The sequence below is a fragment of the Myotis nattereri genome, assembly GCF_964212035.1.
Source record: "Myotis nattereri genome assembly, chromosome: 20".
In the NCBI taxonomy this organism is placed as follows: domain Eukaryota; kingdom Metazoa; phylum Chordata; class Mammalia; order Chiroptera; family Vespertilionidae; genus Myotis; species Myotis nattereri.
Window position 1 is genome coordinate 13,356,525 of NC_138096.1, and position 26,176 is coordinate 13,382,700.

General features: G+C 45.0%; 2 protein-coding genes and 1 pseudogene across 3 annotated transcripts in view; all 3 read left to right on the forward strand.

The window, feature by feature from the left end:
• The window catches only part of LOC308535514 (cation channel sperm-associated auxiliary subunit epsilon-like), an 83,153-nt gene extending 74,785 nt beyond the window's left edge, over nucleotides 1–8,368 (forward strand). Inside the window, exons 18-20 of the mRNA XM_081114432.1 lie at nucleotides 3,132–3,289; nucleotides 6,636–6,689; nucleotides 8,102–8,368. Of these exons, the coding sequence (XP_080970558.1) occupies nucleotides 3,132–3,289; nucleotides 6,636–6,689; nucleotides 8,102–8,231 (342 nt within the window). The 3' untranslated portion in view covers nucleotides 8,232–8,368. The remainder of the gene's footprint in view (nucleotides 1–3,131; nucleotides 3,290–6,635; nucleotides 6,690–8,101) is intronic.
• LOC308535515 (protein MIX23-like) lies at nucleotides 4,434–4,862 on the forward strand (annotated as a pseudogene). The gene has a single exon. The product of its transcript is annotated as a protein MIX23-like (transcript).
• A 4,121-nt stretch (nucleotides 8,369–12,489) lies between the features above and the next one.
• DESI2 (desumoylating isopeptidase 2) overlaps nucleotides 12,490–26,176 on the forward strand; it is a 40,342-nt gene continuing 26,655 nt past the window's right edge. Inside the window, exon 1 of the mRNA XM_081114433.1 lies at nucleotides 12,490–12,611. Coding sequence (XP_080970559.1) covers nucleotides 12,570–12,611 — 42 coding nt within the window. The 5' untranslated portion in view covers nucleotides 12,490–12,569. The remainder of the gene's footprint in view (nucleotides 12,612–26,176) is intronic.

The following is a 26,176-nucleotide window of genomic DNA, read 5'->3' on the forward strand; positions in this document are numbered from 1 at the left end:
TCCAGCACAGAAGTTCTCCCACTGCAGACACAGCTGATTCTCACAGCCAATTGGCCTGGAGGTCAATTCCTCACAGTGATAACTAAAACAATCAAGGCTTAATTACAACCAGACTGTGTACAAAGCCCACAAGGCGGTGCACCAAGAGTGTCTACCTCAGGTAATTGGGACACTTAGCACAGAAAGGCACTCTATCGACACAGCGAAGCATAAAAAATGCCAAGACAAAGAAACAGGACACAAACAACAGAATTGGAGGAAAGCAAACTGCTGGATATAGAGTTCAAAACCACACTTTTAAGGTCTTTAAAGAACTGTCTAGAAGCCGCCGATAAATTTAATAAGGCCCTCGAAAAGACTGGTGAGACAGCCGATAAATGTAGTGAGATCTTCAAGAAGTCTGGTCAGACCGCCAATAAATGTAGTGATATCCTCAAGAAGAGTGGTGAAACCCTCGATGTTGTAATAAAGAACCAACTAGAAATTAAGCATACACTAACTGAAATAAAGAATATCATACAGACTCCCAACAGCAGATCAGAGGGTCGCAAAAATCAATGCAAGGATTTGAAATACAAAGAAGCAAAAAACACCCAACCGGAAAAGCAAAATGAAAAAAGAATCCAAACATACAAAGATAGTGTAAGGAACCTCTGGGACAGCTTTAAGTGTACCAACATCCGAATTATAGTGGTTCCAGAAGAAGTGAGAGAACAAGATATTGAAAACCTATTTGAAGAAATAATGACAGAAAACTTCCCCTACCTGGTGAAAGAAATAGACTTCCAAGTCCAGGAAGCGCAGAGAACCCCAAACAAAAGGAATACAAAGAGGACCACACCAAGACACATCATAATTAAAATGCCAAGAGCAAAAGACAAAGAGAGAATCCTAAAAGCAGCAAGAGAAAGAAAATCAGTTACCTACAAGGGAGTACCCATACGACTGTCAGCTGATTTCTCAACAGAAACTTTGCAGGCCAGAAGGGAGTGGCAAGAAATATTCAAAGTGATGAATACCAAGAACCTACAACCAAGACTACTTTATCCAGCAAAGCTATCATTCAGAAGTGAAGGCCAGATAAAGAGCTTCACAGATAAGAAAAAGTTAAAGGAGTTCATCACCACCAAACCAGTATTATATGAAATGCTGAAAGGTATCCTTTAAGAAGAGGAAGAAGAAGAAAAAGGTAAAGATACAAAATATGAACAACAAATACACATCTATCAACAAGTGAATCTAAAAATCAAGTGAATAAATAATCTGATGAACAGTATGAACTGGTGATTGTAATAGAATCAGGGACATAGAAAGGGAATGGACTGACTATTCTTGGGGGGGGGAAGGGATGTGGGGGTGAGGGAAGAGATTGGACAATAATCGTGCACCTATGGATGAGGACAGTGGGTGGGGAGTGAGGGTGGAGGGTGGGGTGGGAACTGGGTGGAGGGGAGTTATGGTGGGAAAAAAGAGTAACTAATGTAATAATCTGAACAATAAAGATTTAATTTAAAAAAAAGAAAAGAAAGAAAGCATAAGGAAGCCCTGACCGGTTTGGCTCAGTGGAGAGTGAGTCAGCCTGCAGACTGAAGGTTCCCAGGTTCAATTCCAGTCAAGGGCATGTACCTTGGTTGCAGGCACATCCCCAGTAGGGGATGTGCAGGAGGCAGCTGATCAATGTTTCTCTCTCATTGATGTTTCTAACTCTCTATCCCTCTCCCTTCCTCTCTGTAAAAAAAATCAATAAAATATATATTTTTTAAAAAGCATAAGGAATTAAACTAGTCATGGTGTCAGTTATAAAAGAAACTTGCCCTATGACTTTTGTTGAAGGGTCTGGGGTTGTGTGACACTCTATATTTGCCAAAATCTCACACAAGGCACCCAAATGTTCTAGGATTTAGCCAAAATAACACATTACTTGAAGCAATGGGTCACCTGTTAATTAAAGTCCTGGAGTGTGCCCCAGTCAGTATGCTACAGTGCAGTGTTTCTCAGATGTTAATGCACATCAGAATCACCTAGGGCACTGGTCGGCAAACCGCGGCTCGCAAGCCACATGAGCCTCTTTGGCCCCTTGAGTGTGGCTCTTTCAAAAAAAACCAGGTGTGGGCACACACGTACACTGCGATTGAAACTTCATGGCCCATGCGAAGAAGTCAGTTTTCAGAAAGGAGATAGACGAAACAAGTATCCAAGACGAGTGTGGATGGGAGAGTTGGAAGGGGTCGACCTCAGCGAACGTACCTCAATCAGATTGAGGACCTTTTTTAGCAAAGGCCAGTTTAGGAGTACCCTAATTAAGTTAATAACAATGTACCTACCTATATAGTTTAAGTTTAAAAAATTTGGCTCTCAAAAGAAATTTCAATCAGTGTACTGTTGACATTTGGCTCTGTTGACTAATGAGTTTGCCGACCACAGCTAGAACAGGTCTCTGGACCCTACCTCCAAAGTTGCTGGTTCAACAGATCTGGGGAGGGACCTCAAAATCTGCACTTCTAACAAGTTCACAGGTGACGGAGTGCCCACACCAGGCCCTAAATACTCACTCCTACTGTATGGAGACACAAAGCTCTGCACCAGAAGGGTGCATTCAGTCTGGAGTCTGAGTATAATGGAACGCAGGTACCTGCAAAGACAAGTTATGTCTGGGTGAGCAAAGCTACCCTTCCTGAGGGTATATTATCTGAACATGGCCACCAGTGGCGCTCTTTCCCTGAAACATATATTTGGAGTGAAATAGCATTCCAGTTCCTGGAGCCACGCTGATTGCTGCATAGTCCTGACTCTACAGGATGAATAGCCTGCATAAAAGATCTGGGTGGTAACTCTAGAGATGTAAATTCTCAGAAGAAAAACTGAAGGACTCAAAAGGAAAACTGCCATTTTCACAGGTTCTGCCAAGTTAATGTTAGAGCTTGAGAAGGAAAGGGAGAAATGGTACTGAATTATTGGCTATACACATACAACTCAAGACAGGATTCACGTTTCTAGACATGGCTGACATACTATTCCAAGAAGTCCTTGGCTAGAAAGGAGGTGTCATTCATGAGGCTAGGGGAGATTTGCTTTCTCAGAGGCTATCGATGGCTTGATCAAGTGGGTTTTTGTCTTTGTTTCCTATTCAGAACTATAAGCACTGTTTTTCTTATGGCATTGGAAAACCAGGAGACTTGAGTCAACCGTATGAGATCATCAACAAGTCTAACCGTAACCATTTAGTTTGGCCTCTTCAGCATGCTGGAATGTATGTGTTTCGAGTGAAGATCCTGGATCCAAACTATAGGTAAATATAAATGTTTTATTACAATCATTTTAGCATTAATTCCACAAAATTACATTTTTATTTTTAAATTTAAGTTTTTAATTTAATTTATTGGGGTGACATCGGTTAATTATGTAGGTTTCAGGTGTACAATTCCTAATACATCATCTGTATAGTGTATTGTGTGTTCCCAAATCAAGTCTTCTTCCACCACCATTTTCCCCTCATACACTCTTCTACCTCTCCCACCTCTTCTCCTCTGGTAATCATCATTCTATTGTCTGTGTTAATTTAATTTGATTTGGTGTCACCTAGGTATTCAATTTTTGTTATGGTTTACACATCTGCTTTCTAAGTTTTGTGGCAATCACAATAAGCATTGTATGGGGGTGGAAGATAAGATTTCATGTTAAACATTAATTAATCAATTCACAATTACTATGTTCCTTGGTTATGACAGATGCAAATAGAACATAAGGACAATCTCAGCCTTCAAGGCACTTATAATTAAACTGGTTGGGGAAGAAGGAGTGGGGAAGACACAAACAAAGGGAGGTTAAATCAGAGCAATACTGAGATATTTGTAAATATAATAATTTGTATTATTAATGAGCAGAATAATAATTCAAAGATGGGAAATCTCAATGCTATTTTGAGAATCAGAAGAAAACGTCATGGGGAATAAGGAACATTGGTAGAATTTACATTGCCAGAGGACTAGAGTACACCCTTCAGAAGCCACGCTAATAATGAAATGTCTATGGCTTGTGGATCATGAAGGAAGGTGGAAAATACCTTGAGTGAGGAAGGTAGAAAACAAAGGAGGCAGACTAAGGTAAAGCATAATAGTGAAGTCAATTTCAAACCATGTCTCCTTAGGATCCTTACAAGGGGAGTGTTGTTGTGAAAGTATAGTTCCTAACAAAATATTAGCCTGAGAAGAGCACAAAGAATGGTACAAATATTACACACAGTATTTTATCCAGGGGTGCGGAAGAACAATTCCACAGGGAATTTGTTTAAAGGAATAAAGACAAGATAGAATAACATTTCTACTTCACTCTGCAAAGTCCAAAAGAAATACGTTACAGGAAGACATGTCAATATCACTAAGTCAAGAGGGAAGGAAATTCCTAGTAGGAAGAATGAAAGATGTAGGTCCAATATGGTGGTGCCCAGTGGCATGTGAACTATGAGGAGTTTGCCCAGTTCCAGGAATTACTAAGGTGATGAGAGCGGCTGTTGACAGGCCAGGACATGAATTAAGCACTATGGTTATAACAGCTCTCTCTGCAGGAAAAAATTATGCCAGCCAAACCTGTAAACAATTTTATGAGTTTGATGAGGCTCATGTCAGTAGGGACAGAGTCATAAAAAATTGTACAGCTCAGACTTCATCAGCATTAAAACACCTCCGAGAAGAGAGAGAAAAGAATCTGGATGATTTCATGTTATGAAAGCAACTTAGAAAAGAACAGACGAAGTTGAAATGGATGCAGTCAGAACTGAATGCTGAAGAAGTGGTAAATGTCACGAGCTGGAAGGTGTTTGATGAATGCTGCCAAAGTCATTCAAGCCGCCACAGAATGAATAAAAAGAAGTTTTTAATAAAAAAGGACCAGGTCATTTCATAAAAGTTAAGCATGACATATATCAACAAGGCGTGCTTCCTAGGATGATTTCTGAGCCAACAATCCAAGACCTTTAGTTGATTTCAGCCCCACTTAGCCAAGACCTCAAGTATAAATAATTCTGATAATTATGAGGAAACCAACGGCTATTCTACACTGATTCTGTATATATATATATATATATATATATATATATATATATATATATATATATATATCGTAGCTATTAAAATCATTTTCTGACTTAGCAGAAAGAATCAAAAATGTCATAGAGTCTGGGGCCACCATTAACCGAAAAGTTCCACAAAACACTATTTCAAAAAGATACCTGTACCTCCATGTTTATAGCAGCATTATTTACAATAAGCAAGACTTGACAGCAACCTAAGTGTCCAGCAAGGATGAATGAATCAGTGAGAGATGTGGTACATATATACAATGGAATATTACTCAGCTATAAGAAAAGAAAATCTTTCCATTTCAACATCATGGATGGACCTTGAGGACATTGTGCTAGAAAGTCTACTTTGCTTTGAGTCTTTTTTTTTAAATATATTTTTATGTTTATTTTTTAATATATTTTTATTGATTTCAGAGAGGAAGGGAGAGGGAGAGATAGAAACTTCATTGATGAGAGAGAATCATTGATTGGCTGCCTCCTGCCAACCCCCACTGAAGATCAAGCCCACAGCCTGGGCATGTGCCCTTGATTGGAGTCGAACCCAGGACTCTTCAGTCTGCAGGCTGACACTCTATCCACTGAGCCAAACCAGCAAAGTCGCTTTGAGTCTTAATTTTGCACTAGTAGCTATGCAGTCTTACGCAAATTGCTTTGTCTCTTTGAGGTTATTTCTTTGTCTGTAAAATGAGTCAATAAAACCTATTTTATAGTATTCTGGGGATTAAATGAAGTACCTGGGTTAAAATCCCTAACTTTGCTGGGCACTTGGCAAACACTCAATAAAAAAGTTCCTTCTACTCTCCTCCTGCGACATGAAGGTAGGTAAAATCATATTATTAATGTTTATTTAGCTATATCCTGTCTCATTTCGAGCAATATATGCTAACTTATAAGAGAGACTCAGTAACTATAGAAATAATAACACAGTTTCCTATATCGACCTCCTGACATTCTCAGCTACCTGGAGGAGTTAGCCTACATAAGGGAAACATCACATACACTTTGATCAGAAAACCTTGAATTCAAATCCAAGCTCTACTACTTACAACTGTGTAAACATTTATGAATAGCTTCACCTATCTGAGTCTCCATTTCCTCATCTAAAAGGAACGGTTGCTATAAGGATTAGCCAAAATAAGTCATGTAGAGCATTTGGTACATTGCCTGGTACATAGCAAATATTCAATTAGTATTATTTGCAGTAAGTATTAATGGTCAAAAAATAACTATTATTTTTGTCAATACTTATTGTTAATTATTATTAATATCATTATTGCATTTGTTTTGAGAACCACTTTCAAAATGGTATAAAACTGTTAGCAGGTCGGTGAGGTTGTAGTGACCAGCTCGAGGAATTCTGTAGCAAGCAGCCTAAGTCACACATATAGAAAAATAATCACTGATGTTATATAAATGTATCTGTTCTCTCCTTTGAAAAGAAAGTGATGCATTAACTAAGATGATACATGATTTGATCATTACCATAGAGATAGTGGAGGGAGCCTTAATATATTGTACTTAAGTTAATCGTTAATATTATTTTTCTAATTTGCAGTTTCTGTGACCTAAGAGCTCTCTTTGCAATACAGATCTCTGGAGTGATTCCCAGGTAATAATTGTGCCTAATCAGCCTTTAAAGAAAGAAGTTGTAAAAGACACAGGTGGTAGCTAAAAAGGAAAAGCCCCTCTCCCATTTTCCTGGCACCTAATATCTCTGCCCTATATGCTGTCCTAGAAATTGTCTCTGTTATACCAGGGACCCAGCAGGAGGGAACTCCTGAGAGGAGTTACTGCAGCTAGGTTCCTCTTTTTAAAACATTTTTTTCTTTAATTTTTTAAAATTGATTTCAGAGAGGAGGGAAGGGGGGGGGGAGAGAGAGAGAGAGAGAGAGAGAGAGAGAGAGAGAGAGAGAAGAGAGAAGAGAGAGAAACATCAATGATGAGAGAGAATTGTTGATGAGCTGTCTCCTTCATGCCCACACTAGGGATCCAGCCTGAAACTCAGGCATGTGCCCTGGCCAAGAATTGAACCATGACCTCCTGGTTCATAGGTCATGCCCAACTGCTGAGCTACGCCGGCCGGGCTGGGTTCCCCTTTTATTCTATCCCCCTCTACAGCTACCTTCTTCCCATCAAACATGTCTTTCAACTCCACCTTGAGGGCAGCAGGTAGACTGGCAGTGGGACCGAGAGGGGATGGTGGCTGTGCCCGCACAGACCCTGAATCAGCCCTGGACCAATGGCCGTTGTCCAGATACACCCAGGTAACTGGTTGTAAAAGCATTTTCCTGGACTCCATGCCAGTTTCTTTGGAGAGCAGGATAAAAAGTCTTATGTTAATACTAGAGGCCCAGTGCATGAAATTTGTGCACAGGTAGGGTCCCTATTGGCTGCCAGCTGCCAGCCGGGGCCTCCCTTCCCTGGCTGCTGGCTGCTGGCCAGGGCCGACCTTTGTTCCACACTACCCCCTAGTGGTCAGAACACGTCTCAGTGAGTGATCAAACTCCCAGTTGGTGGAACTCCTGAGGGGACACTTTACATATTAGGCTTTTATATATTTAGATGAAACTTGGGACCACAAATAATTTTGCTCCTCTGTCCTGGGCCTGGTTTTGTTTTTTGTTTTTTTGTTTTTGTAAAATGTTAAACCAACATGCAAGACAAATCATTAATTATAGCCCTACTTTAAATATTACTGAGTCCTCAATTTGTTGCACTGATGGGTGGTTAATGGTGCAAATAATCTGCAAATGAGAAGAGCCATGTGTTGTTTCTAAGTAACTTTGGGAAACAGGCTTTGCCTTTTTGCAGCAGCCTCTCATACTATCGATCATACTGTCTATTTTCGTGCCTGGTCAGCCTCAACCACTAAAAGGTAAACATTTTGAGGGTGGACAAGATGTCTTATTCACCTTTGTTCTCTGTCAGTGGAATAGTAGCTAGCAATTTAGAAATTGTTTGACTAACTAAATTAACCAAAGTGACCAATCATTTCTAATGCCTTTTTTTTTTTGTTTTCAGTCCAAATGGCTACCTGGTTTTTTCTGTCCTCTTTCTCCTGATGCTACTGTTCTGCAGTATTCTAACTTTTAGCTACTTCCATTACATGATTATTTACAAAGCTGACAACAGAAAACAAAAGGATAATTAAGGAAAAAATGAAAGTTTGTTTACTATGGATATATATATATATGTAGGAATATACTTAAAGTACAAATATGTATTGTATTTATATTGAGAACATGTGTTTGACCAAGAAGTACTAAGAATAAAAGTTTATAGTAAGCATCGTCAAATTCAAGATCTGAAAAATGTTCCTAAATTATCCAAAACACAAATATTTTCATATATATCTCATATTATAAAATTAATTCTTAATGTGTTTGCGTTTCTCTTTTTAAAACATATTTTTATTGATTTTCATAGAGAGAGGAAGGGAGAGGGACAGAGAGAGAGAAACATCGATGAGAAAGGAAGTCATCAGTTGGCTGCCTCCTGCACAGCTCCCACTGGGGATGGAGCTGCCCTGACACATTGGTTGTGCCCTGAGGGGTCTGGAAAAAGGGAAGTTACAGGTTACCCTGACATTCCAAAGGTATGTCATCCTAGATGCAAAAAGACAATAGGCTCAGTCAAGGTCAGAGTTGATCTTTGTCAGGGAAGATACCTGTCTAGGACATGACTACCCACCATTAGACTGCTTTTCAGTTTTAAAAGTTTTCATTTCAGACCATCCTTTGTGCTAACTGTAGGTCTCTGAGTTTGCAAAGCCACCATGCAGGGCCTTCCCTATGTTAGTCAATTAGCATGTGGCCCCCTTTTGTCCACAAATGTTTGACTGAAACAGTAAGATATAGACAAGAAAACATGGGCACTAAACTTGTAGACCTTGATCTTCAGTGGTGGTTTTGTGAATTTGAATCCCAAAGGCAAGGGAAATGAAATAAAAAATAAACAACTGGTATTTCCTTCTTGACACGGAATTTATTAGCAAAAGTTGCTCAATACAAGAGTCATTGGCTAGGCCCTGAAGATAGTTTTCACAGGAAGTCTGCCACAAAGGAATTTGGCCTGTGCTTCATGGCCATTGAGCAGAGTACCAAGGTAGCTTGGGTTCCTTAGAGCTAAGTCATCTTAGGTATGAACTATCTCAAAAACTGGTCTGGATGTATTATTTTTTAATATATTGATGAGTTTCATTTGCTCCTATTTTGTTTAGGTGTTTTAGATAAATGGTCATGAGCAAGACTGTCCCATGTGAAAGGAAGGTCAGAAACAGTTCACACTCACACAGTCAACAACATTCCATTACCTGCTGATCCTATGGAATTCCCCTGGTAAACATCCTCATACAGATAACCAACAGCAAACCAAGTTCCTGTCTGGTCTGCTCACAGGGTTTGGGCCCCAGCTCCCATTGTACCAGTTAAGAATGAAACAGGCCTTGGCCGGTTTGGCTCAGTGGCTAGATTGTCAGCCAGCGGACTGAAGGGTCCCAGTTCCATTCCAGTCATGAGCACATGCCCTGGTTGCGGGCTCAATCCCCAGTAGCGGGGCATGCAGGAGGCAGCTGATTTTATATATATATATTCAATACATATATATGCAATGGGGCAGCTGATTATCCAAATTTCAACAAGGATGATCTTTACCTTAGCACCAACATGGAATAATTCTCCTGCAGACACATGAAACACAGGATTGACAGGTAGGCTATGTTGAACTTAGCCAGGGAAAATTATATACCTCTGCCAAGGTGATTTCCCCTCCAGATACAGAGTTGCAGTGCCTACTTGGACAGTGACTGCAACCCCTGCAGTCAAAGATTAGTCAGAGATCAACCACATTTCACTGCCATACCAACAAGCTAAAAACGTCACTTCATAACTGGAGACATCTAAGACAAAAAGCACCATCATTCTCTGAACCCCCCTATGTTTTCTCCCCAGCTGGCCGACAATTTAAAAAGTTTGTCCACAACTTTAGGACAGTCAATTAACAGTCATGCATACAGCACTTACTGCCACTCAACACTGCCTGGAGTTCAACCCTCTTTTCCTAGTATATTTGTTTTCCCTATTTTATACCTTCTTCTCTCTTCAAATTCCTTCCACTCCACCTCTCCCCCTTCTGACTCTCCATGATCACCTTGTCTCTTATTCATGGAGAAAAAGCAAATCTGAAAAGAAACCCTCATTTCCCCATCCCCAAATTTCTAACTGGCTTCCATTTGTCTCTATAGCTTCTAGGCCATCACTATGCACCTGTATCTACCTTATATGCTGTCACTATGGGTGCAGCATCCCTCCTACTAATGGCCAACCCCTCCACTTCCTTCCACTTGTGCACTGGATGATCTCTTCTCCTTACCTGGCCCTTGGAAACCTCGCCCTCTCTCCCAGATCACCAATTTCTCTCTTTACATACAAGTATCCCTTAGTATTCTCATCTTTACAATGTCCTCCACTGACCACAGCCCGATCCCATTTGTGCCCTAGCCGCTATAGTCTCCATTTCTTCACCTTACATTCACTCCTCAAACCATTCTAGATATTCTTTGGAACTCACTCCTCCCCAGAGACTGCTCCTGTCAAGGCTACCAGTAACCTTCATATTGTTAAATCTAACCGTCTTGTGGCTTTTGTGTTACCATGTTCTCCAGCCACACGGTTCCTCTTCCTCCTCCATTTGACCTGGAAATGATGTCTAAAGGCACCTCCAGCCCTAGCCGGTTTGGCTCAGTGGATAGAGCGGACTGAAAGTTCCCATTCTGGCCAAGAGCACCTTCCTTGGTTGCAGGCTCCTCCCTGGCCTCAGCCCTGGTCAGGGCGTGTGCAGGAGGCAACCGATCGATGTGTTTCTCTCACATCGATATTTCTCTGTCTTTCCCTCTCTTTTCCACTCTCTAAAAATCAATGGAAAAATTTTGTTGGGTGAAGATAACAAAAAAATAAATGGCACCTCCAACTTAACATGACCAAACCATAACTCTTGACTTCCCTCCTACCAACCTGTTCTTCCCAATTTTCACATCTTATAAATGGCACCACCATCCTCACTGTTTCCCAAGTTGAAAATCTAGAAGTTATCCTTGAATGTTCCCTCCCTAAAAAACTCAACACCCAACCCAAGGCTTGTAGACTACTTCCAAGATATTCCAACGCTCTCTAATTTTCTGTGTTCCTGACTACTCCCAATATCCAAACTACCTTTTAGCGTGCACTTATGGAACCGCTTCCTAATTAGTTGAATCAATTAGATTTGTGGTTTCCTATTAATGGGATACTTGTCCCCTGATATTTATAGGGCGGCTCTTTTTGTCATTCAGATCTCACCTTAAAACTCACCTGGGCAAGAGACCTTCACGCTGCAGCCATTCAATCAGTTCATCCTATTCTAATTCTCTGCAAAGCACAAACCACCAATATTTTGTCCTCCTTCCTGTTTATTACTGTATTTCCCCGGGCCTACAACACGGCCCGGCACATGGCAGACGCAACAAATAGTTGTTAAATGCATGCAAAAAGCACCAACTGTGTGCTAGGCTTGGGCTAATCTGAGTCTCATTTCGTCAGGACAATTTCATAAAACGTAAAATTCCACATTGAGGAGTAGCTGGATGTATGTTACACCTCACCCACCACCAGAAACCCGCCTTCCTCTATTCCCCACCCCCGCCCCTTGAAAAGCAAAAAACAAAAAAAATGGGATTTGGAAAACAAGGTCATTGCTGCGGTCTTTTGCCACATTTCGTTATCTTCACCAGGCTCAACGCGACAAAACCATCATCAGCAGAACCAATGAAAACGGTTCGAACATCGAGGACGTCACCCGGCAGCCAAGGGCGGGCCGCAAAAGATCATTCGCAGATTCCCAAGCACTGCATGCTGGGAACTGTAGTCTCCAGAGAAGCCCTAGTCTGATAGGGTCGGGACCCGCGCAGCATGCTGGAAGTTGTAGTCAAGGCCTGGAAAGAACACCTCGACGAAGGGCCGTAATTGTTGAGACTCCGCCTCCGCGCCTACGCACGCAGCGGGTGAACCCCACTGCATGCTGGTAACTGTAGTTTTCCCGGAACTCCGCTCCCCGAGGTGGAGGGACGCGGCGACTGCGCCATTTTAGGTCCGAGGTGCGGCTGCGGAAAGAGAAGCGCAGGCGGGCTCAGCTCGGGCGCCGGGCCGGCTCCGCCCTCGGAGCTCCCGGCGCCCGCCCCTCGCCTGGCCCCGCCCTCCCCCACGTGTCTGCCGCCCGGGGGAGGCGCCTGAGCCCGAGCGGGCAGCCAGCAGTTGGCCCCGTCGGCACGGAGGTCTTGTCCGCGGCGCCCTGGAGCGGCCCGGCCTCCCGATGCTCCAGCGCCGGCTGCCGCGGGCCGGGCTGCGCGCTTAGGGCCCGGCTCCGGCCCTGAGGCGGCCGCGGGGCGGGGCGGAGCGGCCTCGGCCCCGCGGAGACCGAGCGGCTGGGGGGCGAGGCGGCGGCCGCGGGCAGGAGGATGGGGGCCAACCAGTTGGTGGTGCTCAACGTGTACGACATGGTGAGTGCGCCGGCCCGCTCCCCGCGCGGCTCGGCCCCCGGCCCCCGCTTGCTCCCGGGTGGGGGAGGGGAGGGGAGGGGAGGGGAGGGAGGGGGGCTCCTCTCACCCTCGAGGCTTCGGCCCAGGCTCGGGTCGACGTGAATGTCTCTCCCTCCCGGCCCCCGCCCGGCCCGGACCCCGGCCCTGGGCCCGGCACCTGGCCGAGGGGCATGTCCTTCCTGCAGAGCTCCCGTCGCGGGTCGGACCCCGACTCGCACCGCAGCCCCCCCTCGGTCGCCGGCTCCCCGGGTCGGCCGGGCCCCACATCTCCCTCCCCACGTCCACGTCTTCAGAACTCGCAGCCCCGCCGACAGCCCGGCAGCCCCCGCCGTCGGGGTCCGAGCCGGTCTCCCCGAGCTGCCCGGCGGAGCTGCCCGGGGCTAACGGTGAGGAGAAGGCGGCCCCGCTGAGCTATTTGGAGGCCACGGTCCCGGGTGCCACAGGTGCCTCGCTGACCCCGGGGCGGGCGGGGGGCGGGGGGCGCCCGTCGGGTCACCCCCCTTGGGGAGCCCGCGCGCTCGGCCTTCAGGACGCGCTCGGCCCGCGGGCCTGGGATGTGCGCTGGAGGCCCCGGGGGGCGCGATGGGCGCCGTGGGACGCGGGCTTGGTTCTCCTGAGGTCACTGAGGTCAGCTGCGCGTGCGCCCGTGGAAGTCCCCTCGTTACTTGGGTGGGCTGACGGAACCGGAACCGCAGCCCTCGAGGCCAGACGTCTGGGTTCCAGCCGCAGGTGTGAACTTCTCCTTCCCTGGCACCGCCTGCGAGTCACATCCTGGGGAGGAGGGAGGCGGCCCCCGCCCCGGGAGCGGCGCAGGGCGGCCCGGACCCGAGGGGGGGGTCTCCGTTGAGTTCACGGAAGGCCCCGGAGGCTAACGTGCCGAGAAGCGCGGGACATGATCCCACGATTACAGGGAAGGGAATCGGAACCGGAGATCCTGGGAAAACGGCCCGTGTCGGGGTTTGGCCTGTGTCACTGGTTAAGAAATAACTCTCTAGAGTTAAACTTTTTTCTTCTTCTTCATGACCTACACTTGGCGCTTAGTAGGTATATATGTGTGTGTGTGTGTGTGTGTGTATTGTTCTCATTGATTTCGGAGAGGAAGGGAGAGGGATAGAGAGAAACATCAGTGAGGAGAGAGAATCATTGATTGGCTGCCCCCTGCACGCCCCACGCATGTGCCCTTGACCGGAATCGAACCCAGGACCCTTCAGGCCACAGGCCGGTGCTCTAGCCACTGAGCCAAACCCGCTAGGGCTGAAACCACTATATTTTAGAGGGAGGAATAGTCTACGAGATTACTACTGTGAACTGATTAACAAAGAGCTTGTTCCGCACATCACCTTTGTGCAGAGGAAGCAGGTAGAGCAAAGGGTGAGTGAAACCCGCCGAGGCGACTAGAGCCTGATGCATCGTCTTCTCTGCGGATCCCCGCTTTTCATTTCTTATATGTTGCTCTGCCCTGTCCACAGGAGAAGCAGCAGATGACTGCTTACCAAAATGGTCGAGAGTTGAATTGTTAGGCTTCTAGTAAACTTGCTTTTGTGTGTTCTTTGGGGGGCTTCCGCTTGTGATGGTTTTGTGTCACTAAGTCAGCAATCTTCCGTTAGCAAGTGTGACCCTATAGAAGTCACAAAAATGCATCAGTTGTCCTTTTTTAAGGAATTCAGGATATCACAGGAGAGGCACAGTAGTAGTGACAATTCAGAATAGAGCAGCACGACTTGGATAAGAGCTGTTATAACAAGAAGTTCAGGAGGGGCTCCCCGAGGCTGCAGGATCAGGAAACGCTGAAAGGTACGGGGGACCTGGGGGTCTGGGGACATGCAGGAGCAGGAAGCTCGGGTTGGTTTGGGAAATAGCAGTTGGTCCAGAATAACAAGTGTAGGTACATGAAAGGAGAAAGTTTGATTAGAACTTTTCTTGTTTGGGGCTGGGATGAAGGGTTGGGGCGGGGGTAGTGTCTGTGAACCAGGGGGACCCACTTAAAGTTGTAGTCGGGCAGCATGATCAGAGTTGGCTTTAGAATTAAGACCAATGGGTTAGGTACACATCTGTGTCTATTGTACTCGCGTTGCCCCAGTCCGTATTGGATTTGGAGGCCTTTTTGCTGGGTGTCCAGGGCATACATATCCTTTATCGCTGGTAGCGCCCCCTGCTCCCGTGGACCCGTTGGTGAGGATGCCGTCTTCTGTTGTAAACGGGCGCTAGTAATCACTGTGTCTAGCCCAGGGGTGGGCAAACTTTTTGACTGGAGGGCCACAATGGGTCTTAAACTGGACCAGAGGGCCAGAACAAAAGCATGGATGGCGTGTTTGTGTGAACTAATATAAATTCAAAGTAAACATTACATAAAAGGGTACGGTCTTTTTTTTTTAGTTTTATTCATTTCAAACGGGCCGGATACGGCCCGCGGGCCGTAGTTTGCCCACGGCTGGTCTAGAGGCTTCTTGTCTGTGAGACTGTCACCTGCTCCTGTTGGCCAGATTGGGAGCTGCTGGTCTTTCTTTCCTCCTGTAGCTCGGCCCCATGCGCAGGCGTCTGAGGATCACCTGTATTACCTTCCTCTCTGGAGGAGGAGCGTCAGCCTCCTGAGCTCACCGCCTCCTACACGGGCTGTAAACGATTGCTTGCCACCTTCTCAGTGATTATGTTTCTCTTTGTACTTTGGGGTAACCTGCCACCAATAAAACATGTCCTGGAGTTATTTTCTGAGTCTTGGGAATGAGGTGATTCGCATACTCCCGGTTGACTGGCCTACATTGTAAAGCGGGTGATTCAGATCAATGTCAGTTGCTGGGACAGTCTTGGGTGTAGTCGCTTGAACACAGACTCTTCATTTGTCGTAGTTCCCGATTATGTGCTTTTCATATTTTCGTGGCTACTAATGACTTTTTATAAAATAAGCATAGGCAGTCCTGTGGTGATGTTTGTAGGTTGTCAATAAACAATGTTCTTCCTGTTTTTCTTTTTTAATATATTTTTATTGATATTCTTCCTGTTTTTAAATAGTATCTGTACATCTTCAAAGTCTTAATAGAAAATAAACACACTTTCTAGAACTCTTCAGATAAGGACATTTTGGTCTGCTCTCCATTCTTTTGCCCCCCACCCCCAGTCGCCTCACCACCCAGGTCTCCATTAGACTCTAACAGGAGAGTGTGAGGTCCTGCAGGTGTGATAGGATCTGACTCCGACGCCTCAGCAGGTCACAGGAAGGCTTTCTGCATGCGTTCCAGGCTCATCTGAACATACCCTTCGCCTGAATGATTCCATAATCTCTGGAGCAATATGTTCAGTAACAGCCTTTTCCCTCCCCTCCTTTCTCGCCTTAGACCCTTCCCCTTTGCTCCAGCACCCCCAAACCTCTCTGTTGTAATTTTATTTCTGTGACTAGCTTAGTTTCCCAAGCCAGAACCCTGGGAATAAAACTAAGTTCCTCTCTATTGCAAATAAACAATCAGTTAAGTCACCAGGCCCTGTCTCGGTTTTGCTTTGGTTGATTTTGTCTGAAAGTAACAGCTTGATAATCGGTGGCTTACACTGGAAGGATAATGATCTTAAGTCCACAAGTAAACAGACCCTGGGCTAGGTCAGCAGCTCGCGTGTCATCCAGGACCAGGACGTCCACCTTCCACTCCGCTGTTGTAAAATGACGCTCGTAGCCCCACAGATACCAGCCCTGTGCAGCGGGACGTGAAGGCAGACAGGTGAGGGGCCTCTCTGCCGCACCTCTCCTCTCCATAGGCAGGGCTCTCCCAGAGACGGTCCACAGCTGTCGCGTGGGACGGAGGAAGCCGGACGGGTCGCCTGGCTCTCTAGCTGTCCCCCATTCCGGGGAGGAAGGCAGGGAGCTGGAAAGGCAGTTAGCCGGGACCTATGATGTCCACCATGTACTTTATTTTCTGAGTATTCTTTTTTTTTTATTCTGCCCCCATCCTCTCTCCTCCCCAGCCATTCCTCTAAGATGGTGGCCTCGAAGCTGGACTGCCTCTGAGTATTCTTTCAAGTGGTTACCTGATCATTTCCACTGTTGCTTCTCAAGTTCAAATTATCTCTGCGTAATATAATAGCCTTCTTACTAGTGTCATTTTTTGGTATTACTTCGTCTTAACCCATCTTCCCTCTGTTACCCAAGAGATCTTTCTGAACCATAAGTGATTGTTTGTCATTCTTGTGCTTAAAATTCACCTACAGGATACAGTCCAATGCCCTTTATGATGTAACACCTACCTGACTTATGATGTAACTACTTACCAACCCCCCACAGTTCCCAAACACCCTGTACACTTTATGCTCACACAATGAAATTTTTCAGTTTTCCAAGCAAGCTGTACTGTACGAGTGCACCTCAGTACCTTTGTACATGCTAGTCCTGCTGTCTGAAATGTCCTGTTTCAAAAATGATCAGCTGCAACCTCCTGCTCCTGGCTGTAGCTTAGCCTTTCCTCATCAGACGTGGGTAAACTTCTGTGCCCTAGGTGTACTTTCTGTTTCGGTCACTGCATGTTTTGTGATTCTGTGATCCCACTAGACCAGTGGTTCTCACCCTTCCTAATGCCCCGACCCTTTAACACAGTTCCTCATGTGGTGACTCCCAATTTCATTGTCACAAATTGAACATAATTAAAGCATAGTGATTAATCACAAAACAATATGTAATTATATATGTGTTTTCTGATGGTCTTAGGCGACCCCTGTGAAAGGGTCGTTTGACCCCCCAAAGGGGTCGCGACCCACAGGTTGAGAACCGCTGCACTAGACTGAGTTTCTTAATAGCATCTTACTGTCGCCAGTGTCTACAACAGGGCCTGTCACTATAAGGAGTTCTGTAAGTAAATATTTACCATCGAGTGGGATTTTAATTAGGCAGTTTTATCAGTGGTGGTGTCAATACTGAAATAGCATGAAAAGGTCATCTGATCTCCCTTCTGTTTGTGCCAAATACCTATTTCTGTATTTTTTTCTTGTACTTAGTGCACTGCTGGATTCTAGCTTTTATTATTGGAGTAGGGCGATCAAATGAAAGGGGGAGGATCATGGGAATGAGAGAAAAAATATCAAATATTCTTCTTTGTCAGTATTTTTGTGTGTTTTTTTAAGCATCATGGGACTAGGCTGAGGAAATGTTTTTAATCCATTTACTTTTTGAAGTTGGATCTTAGTCATTCCTTGGAACATAATCTTTCCGAAAACATTGTCAGTTCCTGAATTTTACATGGATTAACTAGTTAGTAGAAACTAGTCTTAACCTTCTTGTACCAAGTATGCATCTTGGGCCAGAGCCATTTCCACCACTTGACGTAGAAACTGACGCATGAGTCCAGCTAAATTAAAAAAGAGGATAGTCATAAATCTGTCCTCCTAATTATCCATGGCAGTATCTTTATTTTTATTTTTTGGTTTAGATTAAATGAGGAAAGAATTCACTCTCTGTATGTGTTTTCCATTGCTGCAATAACAAACTGCCAGAAACGTAGCCAAGTTATTATCTCACCTTCTGTGGGTCAGAAGGCCCGTGGGCTGGGCTGTCACTGCTCCGGTCTGGGGCTGAAGGGACAGTGTCAGCCAGCCTGGCTCTAGGAGAAGCCTGCCCCAGGGTCACTCGGGCTGGCAAGAACTGTGGCTTGCGGTTGTAAGACACAGACATTCCTTGCTGCCTGCGTCCCGGTTCTGGTATCTGCGTTCATCTTTTTTTATATTTCACTTGGGGCTCCAGGGGAGTCCCCCCATACACACACCAAAAAAGGAGTGTGTGTGCACTGGACTGATAGGTCAGCAGGGTGGGAGGGATCTCAGAGGCCTCTCCTGCCTGGTGAGGAGCCCCTGTGGCCACCAGGGCTTTTGGAATGAAGGGGACTGAATTGAGGAACTGCATTTGCCTGTCCACTTCATTTCCTTCGTTTCCTCATTCTCCGGTTTCTTTCTCTTCCCTGTTCCCCGGGGCCGTGCCACGATGATGTAGCCCCAATGCGGGGAGAGCAGGCTGAGGCCTCCTGGGTGGCCTGGGGTCAGCGGAGGAGAGGCCAGGGCCTGCGTTCTTCATCTCCAAACCAGCAAAAGTGCAGTGAGTCTTCCTCACGCTTCCAATGTGTCCGCCCTCCCCTCCGGCCGCATCTGTTCTGCCCCCACCCAGAGAAAGCTCTCTGCGTTTAATGGCTCCTGTAATTAGATGGGACCCGAGAGGATACTCCAGGATCATCTTGTCTGAAGGTCTCTAACTTTAATTACATCGGCTACGTCCCTTTGCACATCAGGTGACATGTTCACAGGTCTGGACACTAGAGTGTCGACATCCTAGGGCAGTGATGGCGAACCTTTTGAGCTCGGCGTGTCAGCATTTTGAAAAACCCTAACTTAACTCTGGTGACGTGTCACACATAGAAATTTTTTGATATTTGCAACCAGAGTAAAACAAAGACTTACATTTTTGATATTTCTTTTATACATTTAAATGCCATTTAACAAAGAAAAATCAACCAACAAAATGAGTTCGTGTGTCACCTCTGACATGCGTGTCATAGGTTCGCCATCACTGTCCTAGGGAGTCGTTCTGCCTCCACAGCGTCTATGAAAGGTATTTTGTAAACCCCGGTAAGTCCAGTGTTCCCTTTTACAGTCCCTTGACTTGGCATGGAATAAATGTTAACTTAAAATGGAAATTTTGAAATGTCCAGAAAGTAACGTATGGAAACCTTTTGTGACTGGCAAATACGCAGACGTGAAGGGTCCAAGCATGTTGGTGACTACAGGCCCTTCAGCCTGCGGTGCATAGTGTGTGTCAATCCCAAGGTCACACTGGTGACGGATAAAGTTAATAAAATAGAATTGAATGAAACTTGGAAGTTAAATATTTTTCAGTACCAGGAAGAGCCTACCATTTTAGGTGATTTCTTTTGTTAAATGGATTTTTCTTAAGACAGGGTGTACTTAGCATTTGTTGACTGTCAGATTTTCTGCAAGACTTTTTAAATTTTAAAAAGCAGCATTATTAAGTGTCACCCAGTTGGTTAATAGAATTCAAAGGGAAGACTGCCAAAATCATCTTAAAGTTTAAGGAAGGCAGAAAAATAATAGAGGGAAATGAGATACATGAAAATAATTTTGCTTCAATGTATCCAGATTGTGTATTGGTAGATGACTGTGATGATTCCCCTAACCCCAAAACATTAACTCACAAATTAATTAATTGAGCCCACATTATCTATAATAATAAAAGCTTAATATGCTGATTAGACTGGAGAGCCAAACAACCTTCTGGACGTCCTTCCGGACGAAGCCAGGGCTGCGAGGCCTAGCCCAGTGATGGCGAACCTATGTCATGCGTGTCATTGGTGACATGCAAACTCATTTTTTTCGTTGATTTTTCTTTGTTAAATGGCATTTAAATATATAAAATAAATATCAAAAATACAAATCTTTACTATGGTTGCAAATATCAAAAAGTTTCTATATGTGACACAGCACCAGAGTTAAGTTAGGGTTTTTCAAAATGCTGACACGCCGAGCTCAAAAGGTTCGCCATCACTGGCCTAGCCCCTTGCACGAATTTCATGCATCAAGCCTCTAGTTTGAAATAAAAGCCTTTTCTCATTAAATTGTGATGTCATCCTTATCATACTAAATTCTAGCCCAGACATAATAGTTGCAGCTACTCATCACTACACTATTTTAATTGTTACAGTTTCACAATATATCTTAGTATGTGGCTAGGCCAGTTTCCTTTGATTAATATTCCCAAGTTTTCTTGACTGTTACTCACTTCCTTTTCTATGAATACTTTATAAGGCTATCTGAAAACAGTACATTTTTAAATCTTTTTATTTTCTTAAATTGTGTTAAAAAACACATAAAGTTTACCATCTTACCCGTTTTTGCTGTATAGTTCAGTAGTGTATGTTCTATTCACACTGTTGTGCCCCAATCGCCAGAAATTTCTCATTTTACAAAACTGAAACTCTATATCCATTAAACAACTCCCAATTTCCTCTTTCCCTCAACTCCTGGTCACCTCTGTTCTGCTTTCTGTCTCTCAGTTTGACTAGATACCTCATACAAGTGGAATTGTACAGTTGTCTGTTCCTAGCTTATTTCACTTTGCATAGTGTCCTCAAGGCTCATCCATGTTGTAGCATGTGCCAGCTTCCATCCTTTTTAAGACTGAATAATATTTATCCCAGTATATGTATATACACATTTTGTTTAGCCATTTATCAGTGTACATTTGGGCTACTTCCGCCTTTTGGCTACTGTGAATAATAATACTGTGAACATAAGTGTACAGATATCTCTTCCAAGTCCCTGTTTTCAATTCTTCTGGGTAGATACACCCAATAGCCCATAAATTATTTTTAAATTGGAATTGCATTAAACCTATAAGTTAACTTGGAAAGAATGGCATCTTTTCTATAATATCCCTCTTCCCAGGGATAAAAGTAGGATTTATTTTATTTATTTTTGCTTTTTGAAATATTTACCCAGAAAATACATGCAAATAGTTAAATAAGTTAATGCCCAACTCATGTATCTGGGCCCTCTATTAACAGAATAAGCTTAATAAATAAGATATATGGGATATTGAGTGACAGGAGGGCTCCAGAGGACATGACACAGGAAAAGGGGAAGGCAGTGGCGGTCAGGATGGTGGCGCAGTTTCCACCACAGTTTCAAGTAGAGTGGCCGAGAAAGGTCTCCCCAGGCAGCATCCCGAAAGGTGGAAGGGCTGCGCCATGTGGGTGTCCAGGGAAGGAATGTTCCGGGTACAGAGTAAGCAATTGAACGGATTAGTCGGGCCACATGCCTCTTAAGTACAGCAAGAAACAAGATGTTTTTAGGGGGATTTCTGAATTATAGTCTCAAGTAGATTAATGAGATCATTGAAAATGCAGCAGGCAGTACGCAGACAGGAACAGTCTGAGATGAGGATACATTCCACAAAGCTGAAAGGCACCATTGCCGAATTTAAACTACAGCCGGAAGGAGTTACTGAACAAACGGATTGGAAACTAAAGAGAAAACAGCAAGATTTAGAAAGGCTCTCAGAACCCTGAGTAGAAGGGTCAGTGTTGATCTCCAAAAGCGCTAGGCAGACTGTTTTAGCGTTAGGAACATTCCACCAAAGCCTGGTTTAACTTTCAAATTTCAAGGAGAAAGCAGAAATCCAGAAATACACACAGGCAAAAAGTTACTACAAGGGAACAAAAGCTGACTCCTCACAAAGCCTAATAAACAGCATCAGCTGCAGACAGTTGGAGGGAGCCATTGCCGCAGAATGCTCCAGCTTCCCGGTGTCTGCGCAGACCGCATAGACGTGTCAGGCGCCTTTGGGGCGGTAACTGGTGACTCCAGAACCTGAGGAAGGTGGGGACAGTATAAAAGAGGCAGCTTGCCGAAACTGGATTGGCTCAGTGGATAGAGCGTCGGCCTGCGGACTGAAGGGTCCCGGGTTCGGTTCCGGTCAAGGGCATGTACCTGGGTTGCGGGCATATCCCCAGTGGGAGATGTGCAGGAGGCAGCTGATCAATGTTCCTCTCTCATTGATGTTTCTAACTCTCTATCTCTCTCCCTTCCTCTCTGTAAAAAATCAATAAAATATATTTTAAAAAATAAATAAATAAATAAAAATAAAAGAGGCAGCCGTGGGCAGCCGTACTTGTTTAATATAGATACAGCCTAATGGGTATGTGGCCTAAGAATGTCAGTACCCAGAATTACTCTTCAAAGAGTTATATGGACCAGGCCTTGGGGAGGGAGGAGACAGAAGCATCCAGCAGCCCGACACAGCGATAACCCAGTAGATACAATTGGTTCTTCTTGGTATTGGAAAAGTCTATTAGAGTGTGTGTGTGATTTTTTTTCACGTAAGTGTAAGTATTGTTGGGATAAAGTCAGATCTAGAAGGGAAACAGCAGAGGAAATATAGTCCATATGAGGTAAGAGAGAAAACAAAAAAGACAAATGTAAAATGAAGACAAGTACAGCCAAGCACATAAATTATGAAATGACAGAAAGTAAGTTAAAATCCCCCATTAAGCTTGTTAGGTATGTTATAGTGTCCTTTGCTTTACGGAAATTTAAAATTGCATGTGGTCAAAACTGTTGTTGTTTATGACCTTTCAGCTCATGTCGTCCCTAGAAAGGCTTCCCCACGTCTAAAATGATACAGATGACCTGTGTTTGTTCCCAAGTGGAAGGCCAGTCGTGCCTACACTGTTCAGTGCATGACCCATCGCGCCCCTTGTTAATTGGAAGCACGGGCCACATTTAGCCCATAGTAAATGACCCGCGCGATCTAAGTCTATTTCTTGACTTTCTATTTATTTGCTTCTTCCTGCACCTTCATCAGGTGTTTAATTACAGTATTCTAGTGTGTTTTGGTAGCTGGTGATGGAGGTTTCTCTTACTCTCTTTCAGAATTTTCTTTATCTCATTCATTTTTCAAATAAAATTTAGAATCAATTTCTCAAAACACTCACTGCAATTTTAAGTGTAATGACATTAAATTTACGAATAATTTTTGGGAGAATTGACAGATGTACAATAGTGAGTCTTCCCATAATAATGAGAGCTACCATTTTTGTGTGATTTCTTCATGCCAGCCATTGCCCTAAACCAGTGGTCGGCAAACTCATTAGTCAACAGAGCCAAATATCAACAATACTTCTTCAAAATAGACTCGCCCAGGCCGAAAACCGGCTTCTGCGCGTGGGCTACGAAGTTGCAATTGCACTGTACATGCACCCGCACACAGTATTTTGTGGAAGAGCCACACTCAAGGGGCCAAAGAGCTGCATGTGGCTTGCGAGCCGCAGTTTGCCAACCACGGCCCTAAACCATTTCTTTATATTATTGTCCCTTTTTAAGATGATGAAACGGAGCAGTTGGAGAACCTGCTCAGAATCGTGCCATAAGTGGTAGAGTTCTGACACTGAAATCTGGGCCCTTCACCGCCACAATGTGTCTCTCCTCCTCCCATCCCTGGAAAGTGCTGTTTCTCTATTTGTCCTACACTTACACCCTCTCTAAACTAACTTCCACCCTGTGCGCTCTGGAACTCATGAATGAGCAGTGACAAAAAAATTCCTACTTCTGTGATGGTTCATTTTATGTCCACTTGACTAAGTCAATCTAGTACCAGTTTTTAGTCGAACACCAGTCCAGATGTTGCTGTGAAGGTAGTTTTTTATGGATTAACCTGTAAACCAGTAGAGCAGATTATCCTCCACAGTGCAGGTGGGCCTCATCCAATCAGGTTGAACACCTTCAGAGGAAAGACTGAGGCCCCCTCAGGTAGAAGGAATTCTGCCTCCAGATGGGTCGCCAGCCTGCCAGTCTGCCATTCCCCATAGTCACGGCCAGTTTCCTTAATCACTCCCTTATGCCTCCCCTCTCTAAGTTCGAGCCGGTTGTCTGCCATCATAATCATTCCCGCTATGCCTGAGCCTGGGAACCCTGGTACAGTTGAACTGTCTCTACATCTCAGGGGCTGGGTGCAGCTGGAGAAATACGCAGCTGTACTGGCCATCGCTTGAAAATCCTGACTGCAAACCCCTGCGGGCCCCTGAAGGCTATCAGCAACGCTTCCTTCCCTGGCCAGCTGACTTCCACTCTCCCCGACAGCTGCGTGTTTCACCCTCTGCCCATCCTCACTCTCAGCGGATGCTCTCCCTGCTGATTTCCCTGAAGGGTGGGCTGGGGGAGTCATTTGAAGGGAATCTTCCATTCTCCCACCACCACTGTCCTGCTATAGTCTGCCCTCTCTCCTATGACGTGGGATGGACTGAATCACCCGTGTCCTTAACTGAGGGCAAGCCATCCACTCTGTGTGGATCCCATCCTCTCTCCTGTGCAGGGACTTCTCGCTCAGAATTGTCACCGCTGCCTCCTGCCTCATCAGCTCTCCTCTGTTCAGTCAGTGTAGGAATCTGCTGTATTATCCAGTCCTCATGCGTTTGAACTGAAGAAAGTGAGTGGGACCCTTTAATATGAACTCCATTTACCATCCACCGTAATGTACTCTGCTCTCAAACTAGAGGTTTGTGTCCTTTTAATCACCTTCTTCAGAAACATACTATATTACTTTTAAAAGACTAACCAAAACGCAAGCAAGATACATAGTAATTACTTTTTAAAGGTTTGTTGGACTCAGCTGACGTCCCCGAGCACCTGTCACCTAAAGCAGGTCCTTTCCCCACGGTGCCACCGAGTTCATGGCTGCTGTTGGCCGGAGGGTGCAGAAGCAGCCGCTGACACCAGCAGTGGTGTAGGTGTTTCAACCTCTCTCTGGCTGGCTCCTCCCCTGTAGGAGCCCCCAGCTGTCTGCACTGGTTCAGAGCAGGAATAGCGATGTGACAGTCATGACCAAGGCACAGGCAGCAAGAAGCTGTACTCGACCTCCTCCCCGTCCAGCCTGCTGTCGGGAATCTGTTGTAAGTACAGTTGACCCCTGAACAACACGAGGGTGAGGGGCACCGCCCCCCTATGCAGTTGGAAATCTGCATATAACTTTTGACTCTCCAGAAACTTAACTACTAGTATCCTACCATTGATGGAACCCTTACCAATACCAGAAAGAGTTGGTTAACACATTCTGTATGTTATATGTATAATAAACTGTATTCTTACAATAAAGTAAGCTAGAGAAAAGATATTAAAATAACATGTACATATATTTTACGCATTCGTGGCACACCTTTTTCAATATTTCTAGGCTATATGCTTCGCCTGTGAGTTGTTGTTTTTTTAATTGTTGCAAATCTCCAAAAAAATTGTCCAGTGTATTATTTGAGAAAAATCTGCATGGACGTGGACCCGTGCAGTTCAAACCCGAGTCGTTCAAGGGTCAGTAGTAATGTAATACAGTTCTTTGTCTTTGTGGCATAGCCTGGAACCAGACCTCATGGATTTGTATCCTACCTCCTGCTTTTTAGTTGTGTGACCTTGGGAAAGTTACTTAACTTCTCTATGCCTTTGTCCCTTTCAAAAGTGTAAATAGTAGCTTATCTAATTCAATAGAGGTCCATGCACTGGCAGGGGAGAGGGGCTCCTCAGCCTGGCTGCGCCCTTTAGCAGCCCGGGGATGTCCGACTGACAGCTTAGGCCCACTCCCCACTTGTGGCTGAGTGGCACTCCCCGCTGTGGGAGCACACTGACCACCAGGGGGCAGCTCCTGCGTTGAGCATCTGCTCCTGATGGTCAGTGTGCATCCTATCGACCAGTTGTTCTGCTGTTGGGTCAATTTGCATATTGCCCTTTTATTATATACTAGAGGCGCGGTGCACAAAAATTTGTGCACTGGGCGGGGAGGTCCCTCAGCCCGGCCTGTGCCCTCTCGCAGTCTGGGACCCCTCTGGAGATAACGACCTGCTGGCTTAGGCCTGCTCCCGGGTGGCAGAGGGCAGGCCCAATCCCTAGGTGCAGCCCCTGGTTGGGCTCAGAGCAGGGCCGATTGGGGAGTTGGGGCGCCGCCTCCTGTCATGCACAGAGCAGGGTGGATCGGGAGGTTGCGATGCCACCCTCAGTCACGCTCA